The sequence below is a fragment of the Diorhabda carinulata genome, chromosome 9 (assembly GCF_026250575.1).
Source record: "Diorhabda carinulata isolate Delta chromosome 9, icDioCari1.1, whole genome shotgun sequence".
Classification (NCBI taxonomy): domain Eukaryota; kingdom Metazoa; phylum Arthropoda; class Insecta; order Coleoptera; family Chrysomelidae; genus Diorhabda; species Diorhabda carinulata.
Window position 1 is genome coordinate 22,161,335 of NC_079468.1, and position 17,460 is coordinate 22,178,794.

The window sequence follows — 17,460 nt, forward strand, 5'->3', positions numbered from 1 at the left end:
AAGACTAATTTTTTTCGTGAACAGTAAGTTTTACGAAAATAATAGATGAAACAAAAATTGTAGATAATGTATACAATGCTCGTGTGATAACTTTTTCAATTTTTCAAAACGCGATATCTACAAAATGGTAATTCTTAGCGATGACAAGACTTTGTAGATAAATTTAGTTTACCTATCCGCTAGCTTTTCTACCATAGGTATACAGGTGAAGATTTTATGATCTATGATTTTACTTTGAGTAAATTTTTTACCCAACATGGGATCAACGGGCTCTTCTGGGAACTTATTTCTAACGATAAACTCAAAGTGTCCACCATAATTCAGCTCTGTGGAATTTTTGTTATTTGACCACTATTTTTTAGACCTTTTGATAAGTTCATGTTTCTAAATCGTCTTGATTTTTGGTGTCTTATTATTCAAAATTAGTTTTTTTTTATTTTTAAAGACGGGTAAAAATTTGACGTTTGGACCTGTTGCGGTCATTATCAAAGTATCGGAAGCTCTACCCGTATCTTCAGTAACTAGTCAAAAATTGAGAGAAATTAGTAGGGAAGTTTTAATCCATTGTATAGCTATGATTTTGTTCTTTAGAAATATTTTCCCAATATTGTAAATCAGGTTCTAAAAGATGATTGTGAAAATTAATTGTTTCAGTTTTTCGTAGAAAAATTTCAGAAGATCTATAGCGACGTTATTGACGTTTTACAAAAAAAGAAGTCGTCAATCAGTAAGGCCTCTATATCACTATAATCCAAGAAAATGAAATCATCCACTGGTAGATGTAAAAAAAAATAATGAAAATTATTTATTGAATTTTGACAAAACGGTAAAAGTTAGTGAAAAAAAACTTCGTCAAGTCAAAGTTGTAGATCCTCAAATTTCATACAAACGTGGATGTTTGAGGTATTTTTCTATTACTGATGCTTAGAAAGTTGGGGTGGCTAGTGTATGAGAGTTTGAACAAATCTTAACTACCTTAAAGATTTCGATTTTCAAACATGTTTGGACAATTTTTTGTATTGTTTTGTATTCACCAAATGAAATTTTCACGACTTTTTTACCCAATATAAAATAATTTTTCTGAATTATACAATCAACATTAAAAACATTTCCAATAAGATAAACTATTTTTTTTAACTTCAACTATAAAAATCGCGATTAGTAAGCTAAAATTATCATCGCTTAAACTCTAGCCACCATAACTTTGTAACTATCAATAATATCAATAAAACTCCGAAGGACTTTTTTGTCTGAAATTGTTTTCCACCCTAATGATTTAAAAGAATTCTTAAAATATCTATTTAGGCTACATCAAAGTAATCTATATCAAAAATACAGGAACTAAATACTTAATTAGTATTTGAGGATCCATTCTCTTGGAATAATTGATTAGGATTTGGATTTTTTCTCAATAAATTCGGTTAGAAAAACATAAAAAAACGACATTACTTTTTTTACAGCTCAATAACTTCTTTAGCAACCCTTTATTAAATATAATATATTTCTCCAATTTCGTCATAAACACTGAATTGTCGGGATATTATTAAAAAAAATGTTAGTCAAAAAGAACAAATTAAATTAGTATATTCATAATTAATTTAAGCCGTTTCCCATTCGGAGATTGTTTTTTTTTTAAATAAAAGGTCATTGCACACATCGTATATATTAGATTTATCCACCAATTCACTCACTTGACATTTATCAATTAAACAGTACTAGTTGAGGTAGATTATAGACTTTTTTAGTATAAATTAAACAAATTTGCTTATTTTGTCATTAACGTATGTAACTTGCAAAATAAACACAGTTTTGTAACTGAGACTGATTATATTCACTCGTTTTTCTTTTTTTTTTGTAATTAACTTTATATTTACTAAAATATTCAATTTTCAGTTGCTGGATTCTTCATCTTTCTAGTTGAAAGTAATTTATACTTCTACGCACTGACGATAATGACGTAAAAAATTGTTTCAAGTTGTTGTTATTAACGAAAAATTTTTTCTAAGTAGTCATCTATTTAGCATTAAAAAATAAAACAGTAATAACTTTTTAGGAGACTCCTAAATTCATAATTGAGTGCTTCCTCACTAACCAAAATATTTATTTTAAAATACTTACATTATTGTCCTTAAGGTTGTGCTGATTACCAAATTTTGAACCTGTAATTTCTATTCCATTTTCTAGAAGCAACGCATATAATTTTTTGTTTTTCCTCGAAAAAACAGTTTATATATAATAGCATTTGAAATAGAACAATTCACATAAAACTGCATTTTTCATTTTCCCGTTCTTTCTTCCTCTCTTTATTTCTTACACTTTTTTGTTTTTTTAATCTAGTAGTGAGGATTGCTTTTCAAAAACTCGTATGCCAGGTTTTTCCTGGTCTTTCAATGGCACAATTCAATTAAATTAATTACTGAATTGAACAGTATTACAAAGTTTCTATCCTCAAGCTTCGGCCAATCTTTTAATCCGGTGGACTAAGATTGTTTTCTTTTTGTTTTGTATAAAAGTTTGATTCGGGGTTCGTCACTTGTTTTGGCAGCTTTAGAAATTGGAATTCCTGTCAAAACATCCTCAATAGAATGTTCAATTTGTTTGACATTTAAACTATGTTTTAAGTAATAGTTGACATTTGAAAGGTTCATTGATTGACTACTGGTCTAATCAAATAAAAAAATCAGAGATCAAAATTTAAGAATTATGGAAAGACCTTAATACATGACTAGCTTGTGACCCACTACTTCTTTATGAGAATACTAGTTTATTAACTGGGGCTACACAGAAAAAAATGAAAAAAAAAATAGTTCGACCCAAGCTTCCATATACTTTTCTGGTAGAAGGTTTTTGATTGATCAATGCATCGGATCCCTGTTCTAGGCTAATCGAGACCTCTAAAAACTTATTCGAGAATTCCAAAGATATATTGACCTGGAGAGATAGATCTGAGTTGTAAAGAGGAAGCTACCCCATTCCGAACGTCCATGTCTGAGGCAATTCAACAATCTTTCAAAGTCTTCTCGAGCGCTCCAAAGAGATGAAAGTCTGATGAAGCAAGATATGATTTATAGGGAGTAAACTAACTCATCTCGAACATCCATATCTAAGGGAATCGACGATCTCTCAAAGTGTTCCAAAAAAATAAAAGTATAAGGGAGCCAGATCTGTGTTATAAGAAGGACGTTCCATGGTTTCAAAGCCCAACATTTGGTTTTTCACGACGGTGCAATGGAAGTTACGGCCGAGTGTTGTAACTTGTGCGCAGTAATTGTTTCTCCATTATATACTTTGCGAGGTAAAAGTGCCCAAATATCTTCAATTGGACGGGCTTGACGTAAATTAGAAAGAGCATCAACAAAATATTCTTTGAGAGTGAACCACAGCGTTGTTTGGTATCGCTGGCTTCAATTTGTTGGCTAATGCACTGTACCTCGCTTTTTGTGTTCTAGCTGTCATAATCCTGATTCAATTCCCCTTACGTCACCATAGACTTGTCAACGTACCAGTTGTAGAACGAAAATAGTAATTTTTCATAGTAATTGTTTCGTATTGGCAATAAGTTTCTGATCACCTGGTATAAATGAATCTAATCCTAATATTTTTGAAACAAATTGAAAAATATATAATCAGACTGTGTTTGTTTTGCACAAAGCCGCATAATCTCACTGTATTTAACTGTAAGTTCGTCTTAAAATAAATTACATACTTGAGTAGAAATGTTTGATTTTTGATTTTTTTTTAGGCTGCTAATCCTTACCTCACCGGTATGCCCCAAGTCGGAAGTACGTACAGTCCGTATTTTGCACCAGGTCCCATTATGCCGACGATAATGGGTCCGGATCCAACGGGCGTTGGGTCTCCTTTAGGAGTGGTACCGCAAACTGTGGTGACACAACAGAAGATGCCCCGTTCTGATAGATTAGAGGTATGGAATCCTATTTTGATTAATATACCTGCGACATATTTCATTGATCTATTTTAAATGAATTGTTAATTTTTGACAGGTATCTCTATTTTTGTTTGCTCTATCAGAATTTTGGAAAACTCTAAATTTTTTTTTGTAATTTTTGTAGTTATGTCTGAAAGAGCAATTTACCACATCAACAAAATGGGAACTGTATCGAAAAATTTCTTATTTTTATTTGCTTCTTATATCACTTTTAGTTCGTTTTTATTTTTAGTTGTAGTATCATGTATTTCATCGTTAATATTTAAAATTGTATCTACTTCAATACTAACTCTACTATTATTATTTGATTTCAATATATTGTTTTTTTTTTCTTTTTATTTGCATTATATTTTTTTCATTTCATTTTTATTTTTCTTTTATTTGTTTTTATTCTTATTTTCGCAGGTTATTGGATTTAATATAGCTTGGAACTGTATAGTTCTAAGGTAAATAACACGAAAACACTAACACTCTTACACATGTTCGAACCCACCTAGCAAATATAGATGTAGTTCAATATGTCCCTTGTGTACATAAGTTTTTGTTGTTCCCATAGGTATACCTTTGTTTACACAATATAGGAGAATTAAAACTATTACATATTTTAGAAAAATTTGACAGCTTCTACAAACGACTACATCTCATAATATACGAAGTAGATATTTTCGGTACCACACGTATATAAAGCGCAAGTTTCTCCTAAACTCCTAAAAAACCAGGCAACTTCTTCTTGAATGCGATAATAGTATTTTGATTCGTAAAAATCAGTTAAAAATTATTTTTTGATATTAAATCGAAATGAAGTGAAAAAATAAATATTTTGAATAAAAAAACTACAGCGTGTTTGGCATATAAGAAGGTAAATTTCCATGGAATTTCGTAGAAAATAATAAAAAAACCGAAAACTTAATTATTGGAATTGTTCACATAAATTTTGAGGTTACGTGAGTAAAGTGTGGATATAATGTTTCATAATTAAGTCTCATAGTTTTATCAGATTGCCCATAAATAATTTTTTTTCCATTTTTGTAGATTTTTCTTAATTTTCCAAAGACTTTATTTAGCCCTGGTCTAATCACTAAACAGTACATTGCTCCACTAATATTTCCCTAATTTTACCAGCCTTGCCACGTGATTTAATCGGTAATTTTATTTGTGGCTTCCTCGTCCAGGTCTTAAATTCAGTATTATGGCACTAGCACGTAAAATATCTCATGTTGCGTTACTCTAAACAACAATAGAAATCCGAAATTAGCAACAGAACAAATTGTGTACAAAGAATTATTCAATCGAAAATTTGTTGTGTTTTTACTCACAATTCGAAAAATTTTGAACTTTGTACTACTTTTGTAAAGCTGTCAATGAAATGACTTTACAAAATATATTAGTTTTTATTCTCCTGTAATATTTCAAGCTGTATATACAGTTGATAAAATATTAGTTCCGTTTTTATTATTATTATTATTATTATTATTATTATTACTTTTTTGAGCACTTGTAACTTTCTATCGACTGACTTTGACTGCACGGTGTGCTCTTTTTTACCTACCTATCAAATTCTGTGTAGAATTAGTCCCTTTTTTTATATTTTTTACAGTCGCAAGTAATCTTGTGTCTCTCGCTTTTTTTCGATAGAAGGTTATCATTGATTTGTTGGATGATCATTTAGTTTTTATTTTATTTTTTCCGCGCTTCCCTAACTTGCTGTTACGCACCCTTCTTGGCCATTGATCATTATTCACTTCCCCTTTTACCTGTCACTCTTCCTAAACTTACCCTCAAATTATGGTAGTGGCTATTTCTCCGATGGCATACAAAAGGAATTGATATTTCAATTAATTAATATTTATAAGAGATATAATAAATACAACTCTTGAATGTACCTGTTAAAAACCTTGCTTTGAGTTTTTCATTTTGAAAAAATTACATATATGCTATTCATATCGCAATTTTGATATTGAAACGACATCCACCGTGACATGATGGCTCAATTAACAAATATAATTGGGGGAGCTGATATTTCATTAAAAGTTTCAAATATCCATTACATTTATAAAGATAATATGTAATATTTTTATAAATTTTGAACAGTTTCCATGCCACTTACAACAAATAAACTTGTTAGTTATAAAGAAAATTTTTCAAAGATCTGTATCCTTAAACTCCAAAGAATTATGGCGATATTATACCAAACTTGGAAGTATTTTTATAAATTCTAGATCAACTAAGATGATTCTAATTTATTAATATATTTTTATAGAGTAGCAAAATTTGCTTCAACTAGTTTGCCATCATTATAGCTGTTATATTGAATAATTGGGTGCCCCTCTTATTTTTGGAATTCAATTTAATTTTAAAAGAGTTTCAAATTATTAACGCAGAAGCTAAGAAATTCCGTGAAAAACAATAAAAACAAAAGAGCTGCAAGGACATTATATGAGGACAGTTTTAGAAGTATTTGACCAGACAAAGAAAACAAAAAAATTTTGTAAAAAAATATATTTATTTATCAACTTCATCAACTTTTAGCTTCATATACTTTTCCCAGCGATGTTGAATAAGTTAGATACCCTTATTATAATAATAATCATCTCTTCTTTGACCATCGATCCATTTTTTCAAATCTGGGAACAGAAAATGAACCAAGGGGGCTATAGCTGGCCAATAAGGTACATAAGATAGCAATTCAGATTTTAATTAATCAATTTTGGCCATTGCAATAACGGATATGTTGGTGCATTGTCTTGATGAAATAAAACTTTCTTCTTAGCCAAATGTGACCGTTTCGTGCTTGATTTCTTCTCTCGATATGAAAATTATCCCAAAAAACCGACTCCATGACCTTTTCCGCATATGGAACGGTCTTTGTATCCTTGGAACCGGTTCTCTCTTCGTTATGAAACGGTGTAAAAATTCTTTAAAACATTACCAAACACTCGACACCATTTAATTGACCCTTGGGCTTTGAGAGGATATAAATAAATAAATAGATATTCTTACTAAAAACAAAATCAGTTAGATGAGCTCAATTCATCAATGGAACATCATTAAATTACTAAATAGAACTCATTAGCTTGTACAGTCACCACGTGTCCTTATGGCAGTTTCCATAAGATCTTAGTAGTAATGTTTTGAAGCTCTCTTAAGTGATACCTGATTTCTGAAGACTGACTTGTGGCACTGACCCTTCTCTTAAGCTAGTTTCATTATTGAGGGTTGATTTTTTAGTTAATACATGTATCTGATTTAAATAAAATTAAGTTGTCAATCTGTACAACAAAACATTTTTCTCTATTTCTATTTTCAATGAAAGTGAGAAGGGTCAATTTAAATTTAGAAGTTTAAAGATTAAAAACAGATTAACAATTGATGACGGAAGATGTTAGTTCTTATTCTTTATAATAAAAAAATGTATGTGATATGAAATTTATAATATGTCATAAATGCCATTAGTGTATCTGGTTAAATAGACACTACCAACTACCAACTTTTTCTACTGTAATTGGTTGTGTAGACGCTGCTGTTTTTGTCTCTACCGCCACTCTCAGTATCTCAGCAAATCAAATTAGTAGTGAAAAATTTATAGCACTTCGTAGAATGGTCGTAAACATATTAGAATTTGCGATTTGATGTATTTCCGTAAGTTCACTCGAAATTTTGATTAATAAATCTATTCTCAAAAAAGTTTAGTACTGCTTAGTACGTGTAATATAAAAAAAATTCATTCAAAAGCATTCTTATGAAATTTCTTTACAAGGTTGCCAGTAGTTTTGCGTAGAAAGCAAATTAATTTTCAACTCTCTACCTATTCTAGAGACGGGGTCACCTTTTTTGCAACACCCTGTAAATATATGATGAAATTAACCCCTCTTGATATCGAAGTAGATGAATTATTTTTTTATATTTTATAGATATTAACATCTCTCTTCATATGAAAGGTTTTATTTCTAATTTTTTCGGGAAAATTCACATAGTTTGCTATAAAAAATTTGTTATAAAAATTCAATCTTGTTTGTTGTTATCAAAAATGGCCGAGTTCAATATTACAAACAAAAATTAAATGATCATTCAATAGCATAGGCTCTTATCCTTAAGTTTGTTAACGCAGCGTCTCACATTGTTGACCATCCCAAGCTAAAAGAATACGTTCAGAAGAATTTCGTTGAATTATTTATGAAGGAATATATTATACCGTCCATTTTTCTCTTTTAAAGGAAAAAGTTTTCCAAAGCTTTCTATTTTATGAATATATTTACCTATCAAATTCATATCGGTTATAATATATTGTTTCATGTTGTAGCTTCGGGTCTAATTCGACGTTTTATTTAAACATTTGTCACTTGATAATTATTACTCCTATTTTTAGATAACGTAAAAAATCAAATTTATCACTTGGCAATATTAATATCATGCATATATTGACTAAATCAAAGGCTGTTTCTGGTTTTAAGTTAATATTTTAGTACCCAAAAAGATTGTACATATCTATTATCTTAAAACTTACTGCGAGTTTTTTGGTAAACTCCCCTTTTAATAAAATGAGTACTTTACTAAATGACCAGACATTAATCTTGGAATAATTTGACTGTACTATATCGTCTAGACATTGGTCTTAACTCTACCATCCTACAAATCTAATTTAGACATTTCTAAAATGCTAAAACGGTAAATTTCCATCTTTTAACAACAGAACATTTTAAACTTTTGGAAAAATTCTCTTTATTTTACGTAGATGTCTCACTCAAACATGGTAATTCGAGACTATTCATAACATGGACTAAATGCAGGTTTATTTGGACAAACATTCTGCGCTAGGATCAAACTGTATTCAATACAATAATAATGAGAAAGAAAGAAAGAAGAAAGGTATTTGTCAAATGTTCAAAAGTTATTGCTTTAATTGAAAATGGACTTGAACAGCTAGACCGTTTTATTTTGTCAACAACCTTAAAAAAACGTCTCCTTAATGTCGTTCAAGTGCAGCGACAGCTCCGTGAGGTGCCAAAAGTGATTATTAGTCAGTGGACAGTAAGAAAAAGGCTTCAAGAACATAACCTGACCCCTAAGACATCTGGGATTGGTCCAAAACATACTCCATCTCATCGGCAAGTACACCTGCGTTTTGCAGATTGGTGCTTTAAAAAGAAGAGTGCTTACGGAGATGTTGCCTGCATGATCTAGGGTGCAATTTCTATAGGAGCACGTACCGATCCTCTGTACATTTGTAGAAGCGACGAGGTTCACGGAAGTTTACGTTTAACGGCTGATATATCGAAGAGATTCATGTGGTAGCTTACGTCGACTACATTGAAGACGCGTCGTTTTGTGTATTCCGTCCAATTTTGTTGACGAGAGCTTTCAATTTTCTTCTGTTTTCAGCTATTTCTGAAGCTTCTTCCGCTGTTGAGTAGTTATTTATATTATTTTCGTATTACATCTCCATTTTCGTTTGGTAAACGTTGTACGTATTTTCTCTTCTTCAGTAATGTTCTAGAAGCATTTTTTGGGACTGGAAAAATACTGAAAAGTTTCATTAGAAGAAGCCGTCGCTCAATTTCGTCAATAAGAATCAATGACATAAAAAAATATCAACTTTAATGTATATATCTAATTCTAACGTACAATTGTATCCAGGTACGTTTGATGTTAGGATCTAAATAACCCGCAATTATTTCAAGTTACGAATAGTTACGAATCAACCTATATAATTTTATACAGTACAATATTTCAATACGTTCTTAAATCACGAAGAACTAGAGGTATATTTGACAAAATCTTGATCCATTAGGAATGACAATCAATCAAGTGTTGCGTGCGTGACAAAAATAATTTACTAAAAGATTTTGAAATATAATCTTTATAGATTCAATCCTGAATTACTAAATGATTGATACTTTGTAAATAATTTAATAAATTCTGCGTATTCGGTTGGATGGAGATGAACGACGTTTTAAGATGAGTACATATCGTTAAAATCCACGTCCCATTTATCCAATTTAAAGTATTCAATGTAATTCATCAATTATTTAATAAGAAAACACAAATTATTGATCTCGTTCGTTAGATTTTTTATCAAAATTTGGCTTCAAGGATTATTTTTCCAAAAGTGGGGAAGATGTAAGTAGAAATCTCCATCTCTACACTAGTTTCAAACTTCAAATTAATGAATAAAAGTTACCTTTCAAACGGCAAATAAAAAATCCTGTTGGATGGAAACATACTCAAACTTTTCATGAAAGCTGAAGAAGTATATGTAGAAACCGGGAAAGTTTGTTAAAATTGACAACTGGTGTGTGGATAGGTACTGAATCTTTCCAAACAATTCAGGACTAATGAAATTACCAGACGCGTGGAAAATTTTTGGTGGCAGCAACTGCCATTTATAGTATATGTATTAAAATCCAAAAAACAACTAGGTAGTGGAAACACCTACAATTACCAACGACACTTTCTGTTTATAAAGTTGTGGAAATCATAATCTGGAATCTTGATTATTATCCCACTGCTGAAGGAAGTGTAAAGTTACCAGATTGAACCTCCAGTGACTGTTTTCGAAATCGAATTTATCCAGCAGGTGTTATTTTCCTGCATGAGGAAACGCAAGAATTGAGGCGGCTGTTCGGCACCCAGTAGAAGTTATCCACACTATATATTGAATGAAGATGTCATACTTATGGATAGCAATGCCAAGTCTCACACAACTAAAGCATCGCGATCTACAATTCCTGTGGAAACTAACTAGATTTGGCACATAGTGACTGAGTGGAAGTTATCGATTTCAGACAGTGATGTGGAAGCCTCCATCGAGGTCCGGCTCAATTGACAAGGACTAGGAGGATGCTTTCATTTTACTTTTAACTTAATTGATTTCTATATCAAAGATTAATAACACAAATTATGTTTATGAAGATATTGATAACCATGTGGATCTTAAAAATTAAATTTAATGAATATAATGATATGAACTCTTCTTAAAATTTGTGATGGGGTTCAAAAACTCAAAACAATCCGCTCTTAAGTCGACCAATATGTAACCATATTTTTTATTTACTAATGCGTTACTAGATCGCGATTTAGGAAAGAATACAATGATTCTTTTGTGTTTTTGGATATCGGACGCTGTTATCCAATAAAAATAAAACTCGCAGCGGCAGCTTGCGCTGAATTTTATGCCGGGGTAAATCTGCTGTAGGTGTGCCGTGAGTTCCAGCGCGGGGCGTGCAAGCGCGCCGAGTCGGAATGTCGCTTTGCGCATCCCGCCGACTCTGTGACTGCTAACGAGGACGGTACTGTCACTGTCTGCATGGATGCAGTCAAGGGCCGCTGTAATCGCGACCCCTGCCGCTATTTCCATCCCCCTCTGCACCTCCAAGCCCAAATCAAGGCCGCACAGTCCCGGGCTAGCGCGGTATGCTACGCAATCTTAGTGCTGCGCACGCCAGCTATTTTTTTTCCTTTTTTGTTTTTGGAAAAATCGTGTTTTTCGTTTCCAAACCTTATTTGACCGTTGGTTTATTTATTTTTTGGAACCCAGTATCTAGGTAGAAGTTATTTTAAACGAGATACAATATGAACAAATACAATGCTCTGATTACTTTAATTTGTTATTAATAACTTCAACAGCTTTCAATATATTATGAAAAAATACTTTAAGTTCTTAAAGAAGTGCTTTCTGCTAACTTGTGTCGATATAATGAGAAGCTAGTTTCGATTAAAAATGTCGTTTGGTCTTAAAAAAATGAAAAAACTTGAGTTGAAATACGATCTAATGTTGAAACAAATTGAAAAAATTAAGAAAAACGATTCAAAATTTACTGCTTTTGACATCAAACATTTCTCATGTACGTATATCGAATTAAAATTTATGTAAAAAAGTTTTTCCACTTATTAGTGGTTTGTGGCTCTAATTTGATACATCACTAAGGATATTAAGGGGTAATACTCCAGTTTACAGATTATTATGTCTACAAATTAAGCGTTTTGGCTTGCATCTGAGTCCGCTTCAGAAATAGAGCGAAAGGTTATTTGTAGAATGAAAGAATGAGGTTAGAAACACTGCTAGAAGATGAAATAGTTGGGAATGAAACGCATCGGACTAAAATTATATTCATGAAGAATGATGATGAAGCACTAAAACTGGCATTCGAAATATACACCCTATTTGATCCTCGAATCATTCTATTTGAATTGATTGTTTTCCAAAAAGGAAAAATACTTGAACAACTATCATCTTAATTATAACGATTGTACAATTTTCATTGCTAATATTCTAGCTTCCTAGCATTGTGAGGTTAGCGAAGTTACTAGCACTTATAGTCAAATTTTTTCGATTAAAATCTGCTATAAATTTAATAATAAAGCTGAAAGTGGTTTCAAAAATTATTAACAAATTGAATTAGTTTTTAGAAATTTGATACAAGATTGATTTTAGTCTAATATAAAGTGAAACTTTCTACCTGGTACTAGAAAACTATCAATTTATTTTCTTTTATTTTGCAAGCTAAAAGCTAACCTGTGTTGTATTGTTCTTGTGTTCCTGTAACTAATAATTTTTTGTCCATTTCTACGTCTACCAATTTTTTAGTAGCCGATGGATATTTTTGTGGTTTTGATTTTTTTTTTTTAATTAGAACTTGTCCCTAAGCGCTTCACTATATCAAATATCACGTGATGCTCTTTTGGACAAGTTTATTGTACTATGTTAAGCTATTAGTTGTGGTTTGGCTCCTAATGCAATGAATGAAAGCAGCTATACTCTTCGCTAAATGGTGCTAGAATACATCCCCCTATAGTACTACTATTCTTGATCAATTATCTAGTGTATAGGCGCGAAAAATTACAAAAAAAATATATATTTTCCACAATAAGATGTCCTATACACAGAAAAATTAGTTTTAAGTAGATTAGATCAATCCCTCACCTACACCTACAAATAGATACTAGTTAAAATTCTTATTAGAACTTGCTAAAATTGGTATTAATTTTCGAAAATTTATATAAATGTACAATGAGAACAACTCATAAAACCTAAATATCACAAATTTTGAAAATGTAGCAAATTTTAACTGAACTATCAATCAAATTCGGATGAATACTTTTAATTCAACATGGAAAAATAAGATGGAAAGTACTGGTAAAATTGATTTTCAATTGATTTGGATACTGACGAAATATTGTTTATTATAAAAACTATAGTAGTTTAGATTCTAGAGTATTATAGCCAGGTATGTACATTCGTGAGCAAAAAAATCACACAGTCACAGCCAAAAGTCTCTAGCAAAAAATTTTAAGCTGCCATTCTTTTTTTGATTTTAGCATCTAAACGCCTTTATTCTTAGCTTTATAATGAGTGGTGTATGTTCTAATTGATTCATTTTTTTGGCAAAGAAAAAATATGAAACGAAAACGAATCTTAAGTTATAAAAGGGTTATAACAGTATAGAAAATACAAGCTCTACAACTATCAATATTTAATGTCCCCTTCCCTGGTCTTTATAACGGTTTCCCATCGCTTTTTCATGAATGGCATAAGTGTGTCGTGGCTTGTGCAGTATTTCTAGCCTGTACTTTTCTCTTCAGCTCATCCCCTTACGCGCTGGCCAATCCATAGCCCCAATTTCCACATTCTGTACATACTGCCGTTCGGAACATGCAGTATGTGGACGGGTATTGGCCTGCATTTGGATGGAGTTTTCGCGATCGACGTAATCCCTCGCTCCACCGCCAGTTTCAATAAAAACCAACCAGTGGAAATCTCCAGGTCATTTGTAGACTTGTCCTCTTTTTTCGCTACCATGCAAGTGTTTTCTGGTAAATCGTAGACGGGAAGCTAGTTGGACTGGGGTTAATTTGGAGCCAATAGCTGGCCTTTTTGGTTCGAGGTTAGCTGCCTTAAGTCTTCTTCTGACTCCTCGCGTTTCTCTTGTTGGACTCGAACACTAACGAGGGCTCGATTTCTCAGCGATTTCATGTTCAGCGCACTGGTATCTTCTCGCTAGCTCTGGCTTTGTCACAATAAGGTAAGCGGTCAGCTTCATCACTTGTTGTGTCCATTTTCAAGTATAATTCTTGTTTAATGTTAACGGAGATGTGTATCGGTTGACGTTTCATGACTAACTGATAGTGATTGGTTTGGTAGATAACTTTTTATAAGGTTCAGTTACCCTTAATTTTTAACGAGCATAAAAAGGCTGGTTACCAATCATAACATATTGTTGGACTATGAGAGCAAAGAACATTACAATATTACAGAAAAATACAATTTCGAGGTTATTTTTTTACCAGTGACTTGCGATTGTAGTGGTGTCGTCTGAGGCGATTTTTTTGCTCTCGAGTGTAGTTTATTTATAAAGTAACGATATTTATATCTACAATTTTCTAAGTAAAAAAAGTTGTCGATAGTTAGATGATACAGTATTAAACTCGAAGATACGACGGCCACTGTGTATATTTGAGATTTGAGACGCTGCTATCACAAAGTAAATAGGAACAGTCCTAAACGGCTGCAATGTCCAAAAAGCCCTTCACTATGAACTGAATGAGAAAGTATATCGCTTGATGTTGATGCATCTATTGGTCCGTTTCTGTCAGATAACTCTTGGTGTCGCATCCGCAATAGTAAAATATGTTTTACACAAAAAATTGTGGTTCGTTGGGTGCTGATAAACGCGAGGGAAACGTTAGAAATGTTAGATAGTGGTGAACATCGTTTTATATCGGGAATAGTTACAGGGGGTGAAACGTCAAGGCCATTTTATGATATTCCCATCCTCCAGGAGAACCGTGTGTGGATTTACGAAGATTCACTAACACCAAGAAAGCGATTTTGTACGCTAGAGAATATTCAATGTACATTTTTCGAATATATGCTCGAATTATCATAAATTCAGGCTTATCGTTTGAATCTATATTATATTGGACAAGAAACTTCATTTAGTAGTTCATTCGTCTCTTAAACTCAAATTTCTGGAAATCCCTGTGTCTTCTACATGTTTTTCGAAATAAGTCTATTTTTATTAGAGACCTCTTTTCACTTTATCAACAAGATTTTGGAATATTCGTTCTTGAATAAAATACGCTTTTATTGATATTCGAATCAACTTCCACTTTCTAAATATTATGTTTGGTTTCAACGATCGATTCTACGATACAGTCTGCGACAGGGTAGCAGTCGACTCTTAATATTTATCTGTAATAAATTTTTTTAATTTCACAGTGGACAGCGCGTTAAGATAAGCTGACTGAAAATCCGGCTTTAGTTACTCGAAGACAGCGATTTTAGATATAACCTACAATTTCGAACTTTATTTCGCTTACTGATAAACAAGAGACGAGAACTATGAAAACTAAGACGATACAGTACATTTTGTCTTATTTTATTCAAAAGAAAGCGTTTTTAGTGGTCCATTTTATGAAATTAGTAATTATTAAATTAATTTTCTTCTTAAATTAAAACCAATTTTAGTATTTTAATCCTAATATTCATTAGAACACACCTTGTAATGGTAAACGCACTATCTGTACAAAACCTTTTATAGAGCAGCATGTATAGCTGCCCTCTGTATAAACAAGCCCTGCCAATACGTCCTACATCTAGTTATATATTTATTTCAATTATTTAAACTTCCAGCTTATCGCTATCTAAAGCTATCGATGTTTGTTGTGAGGGCTACTTTATTGTTAACTAATGTAAATGATATACAAATATGAAAGAATAGAATGTATAGAAAATAACCACTTTGTATAATAATCTTACTTATTTAGTCTTTTTCATGAAAAGTCTGAGTGATTGTCAAGTGTTAATTAAATATTCTTTACGTGGAAAATAGTGGCCATTTGAACAGTGATGATGATGAAGGTCCAGAACCGTTTACTGTAACTATTCCGGAAACTACGTTCCAAAATTACTTATTGCTGATGAAAAGATCGCTCGAATTCAAAGTACAAACCATTGTTTGGATATCTAACATAATCCAAGTGAATTTTTCCGTCGATATGATACAGTATATGAAATATGAATAAAACACTACATCTAATAAACGAAAAAATACAGTTTCCGGAGAGGAAAAACCGTTTTTCGGCACTCAAGGTCACGATTTTGGACATTTCAAAAATGTAAACGTTTTGATTCGTTCGCTATCGTTACAGAAATAATGACCGAAGTGCTAAGACTTATTTTCATTTATTCTTCTGATACGAAAAAACTTTGGATTATCATATTGCAGCTGAATTTTTCAAGATCTTTAAGATTAAGTTTTAGAAATCCTTTTTTTGGCCAGACCAAACCAGGTTTTTATTTAATCCTAGGTGATTATAGATAAGCTCCTAGCTCTATGAGAGAGGATAAACGAAAACTCAATTTTACTCACTATGTTGTAGGGAGTGTATCATATTATAAGCTACAGCTACAGTTCTTATTTAGTAATAATTCTGACTTCTATATTTATATATTCGACAGTAAATTTTATTGAGGTATATTTGTTGTTATATCCAAACAAACAACCCTTAGCAATGTCTAAAAGGGGAGTCTACATGATCGAGTTTTTCCACTATTATGCAGAACATATTGTAACTGCTTCTTTTGAGGTTGATGGCCTATGAAGTGATAGATAAGAGTTAATAAGATTATAGCATAGAGTTTGCTTCAACTAGTTCCACCCACTCCTTATTTGTTAAATACACTTAATACCATTATTGGTGATGGTGCTGTTGTATATAGCTAATTTGCACACCAAATTTTTAGTTCTACACACAATTTACGTCACACCTTAAACACGTACACACAACATTCAGATGAAATTAGTGTTATTACTAACGATATAATAAATATAAGAATTGTTTCAAATGGGCTTGTTAGCAGAGTTATTCGTATTTCATTGCGTTCAGGAAGATGTTCGTAGATTTTTCAGGTGCAGTTACCCAAACAGCTACTACTAAAAATTTTTTTATTTCAGCTGTAATTGAATTGATCTCATGTCTCCGTATTCCATTATATTTATTTTCAACAGCTTTCGGTGTTGATTTGGTGTGGCATTGCATGCTTGATCTGTTGTAGGATTTTATACAATGTTCGTTATTATAAAGAAAAATGCTTTTTTTTTAGTATTTACAGCTACTTTCACTGGATTCAGTATAATATCTATCTACAGATAAATCAGATTCAATACCGTATCATTCACTTCCTTCAATATATATTCAAATACAAAATGTGTATGATCCTGTGAATGTATATACCCACTGGCATCGTGAAATAATTCAACCTGTAAAAACTGAATTTGATTAATATTAACAAAAATTACTGCTACCACCAAGCTCTTCAATCTTCTTCGACCAGCTGGATTGATTCCTAAGTATTCTAAGCCTCGAATCGACTTCTTTTTGCGTCTTGTCCTTGGTCTAATCACTGATTTTCCAAGTTCGGGTATCATTCGGCAGGACAAGGACATTCAGTCGACGTTTCGCTTGAATCTCGGTTAATAAATGTGGCAATATTCGATAAATTTTATAAACTA

At 31.9% G+C, this 17,460-nt stretch overlaps 1 protein-coding gene across 10 annotated transcripts in view; it reads left to right on the forward strand.

Moving 5' to 3' along the window:
- The window catches only part of LOC130898343 (protein muscleblind), a 559,833-nt gene that overhangs the window by 501,825 nt on the left and 40,548 nt on the right, over nucleotides 1-17,460 (forward strand). For 5 of the 10 annotated variants that reach the window (XR_009059889.1, XR_009059890.1, XM_057807588.1 and 2 more), the window contains one exon: nucleotides 3,743-3,925. Coding sequence is in view for 5 of the 10 variants with exons in the window: in XM_057807588.1 (XP_057663571.1) it covers nucleotides 3,743-3,925 (183 nt within the window). In the remaining 5 variants the exon portion in view is untranslated. Of the gene's footprint in view, nucleotides 1-3,742; nucleotides 6,368-11,141; nucleotides 11,358-17,460 lie in introns of those variants that run through there. The other 5 variants (XR_009059888.1, XR_009059886.1, XR_009059887.1 and 2 more) reach the window with 2 other exon arrangements.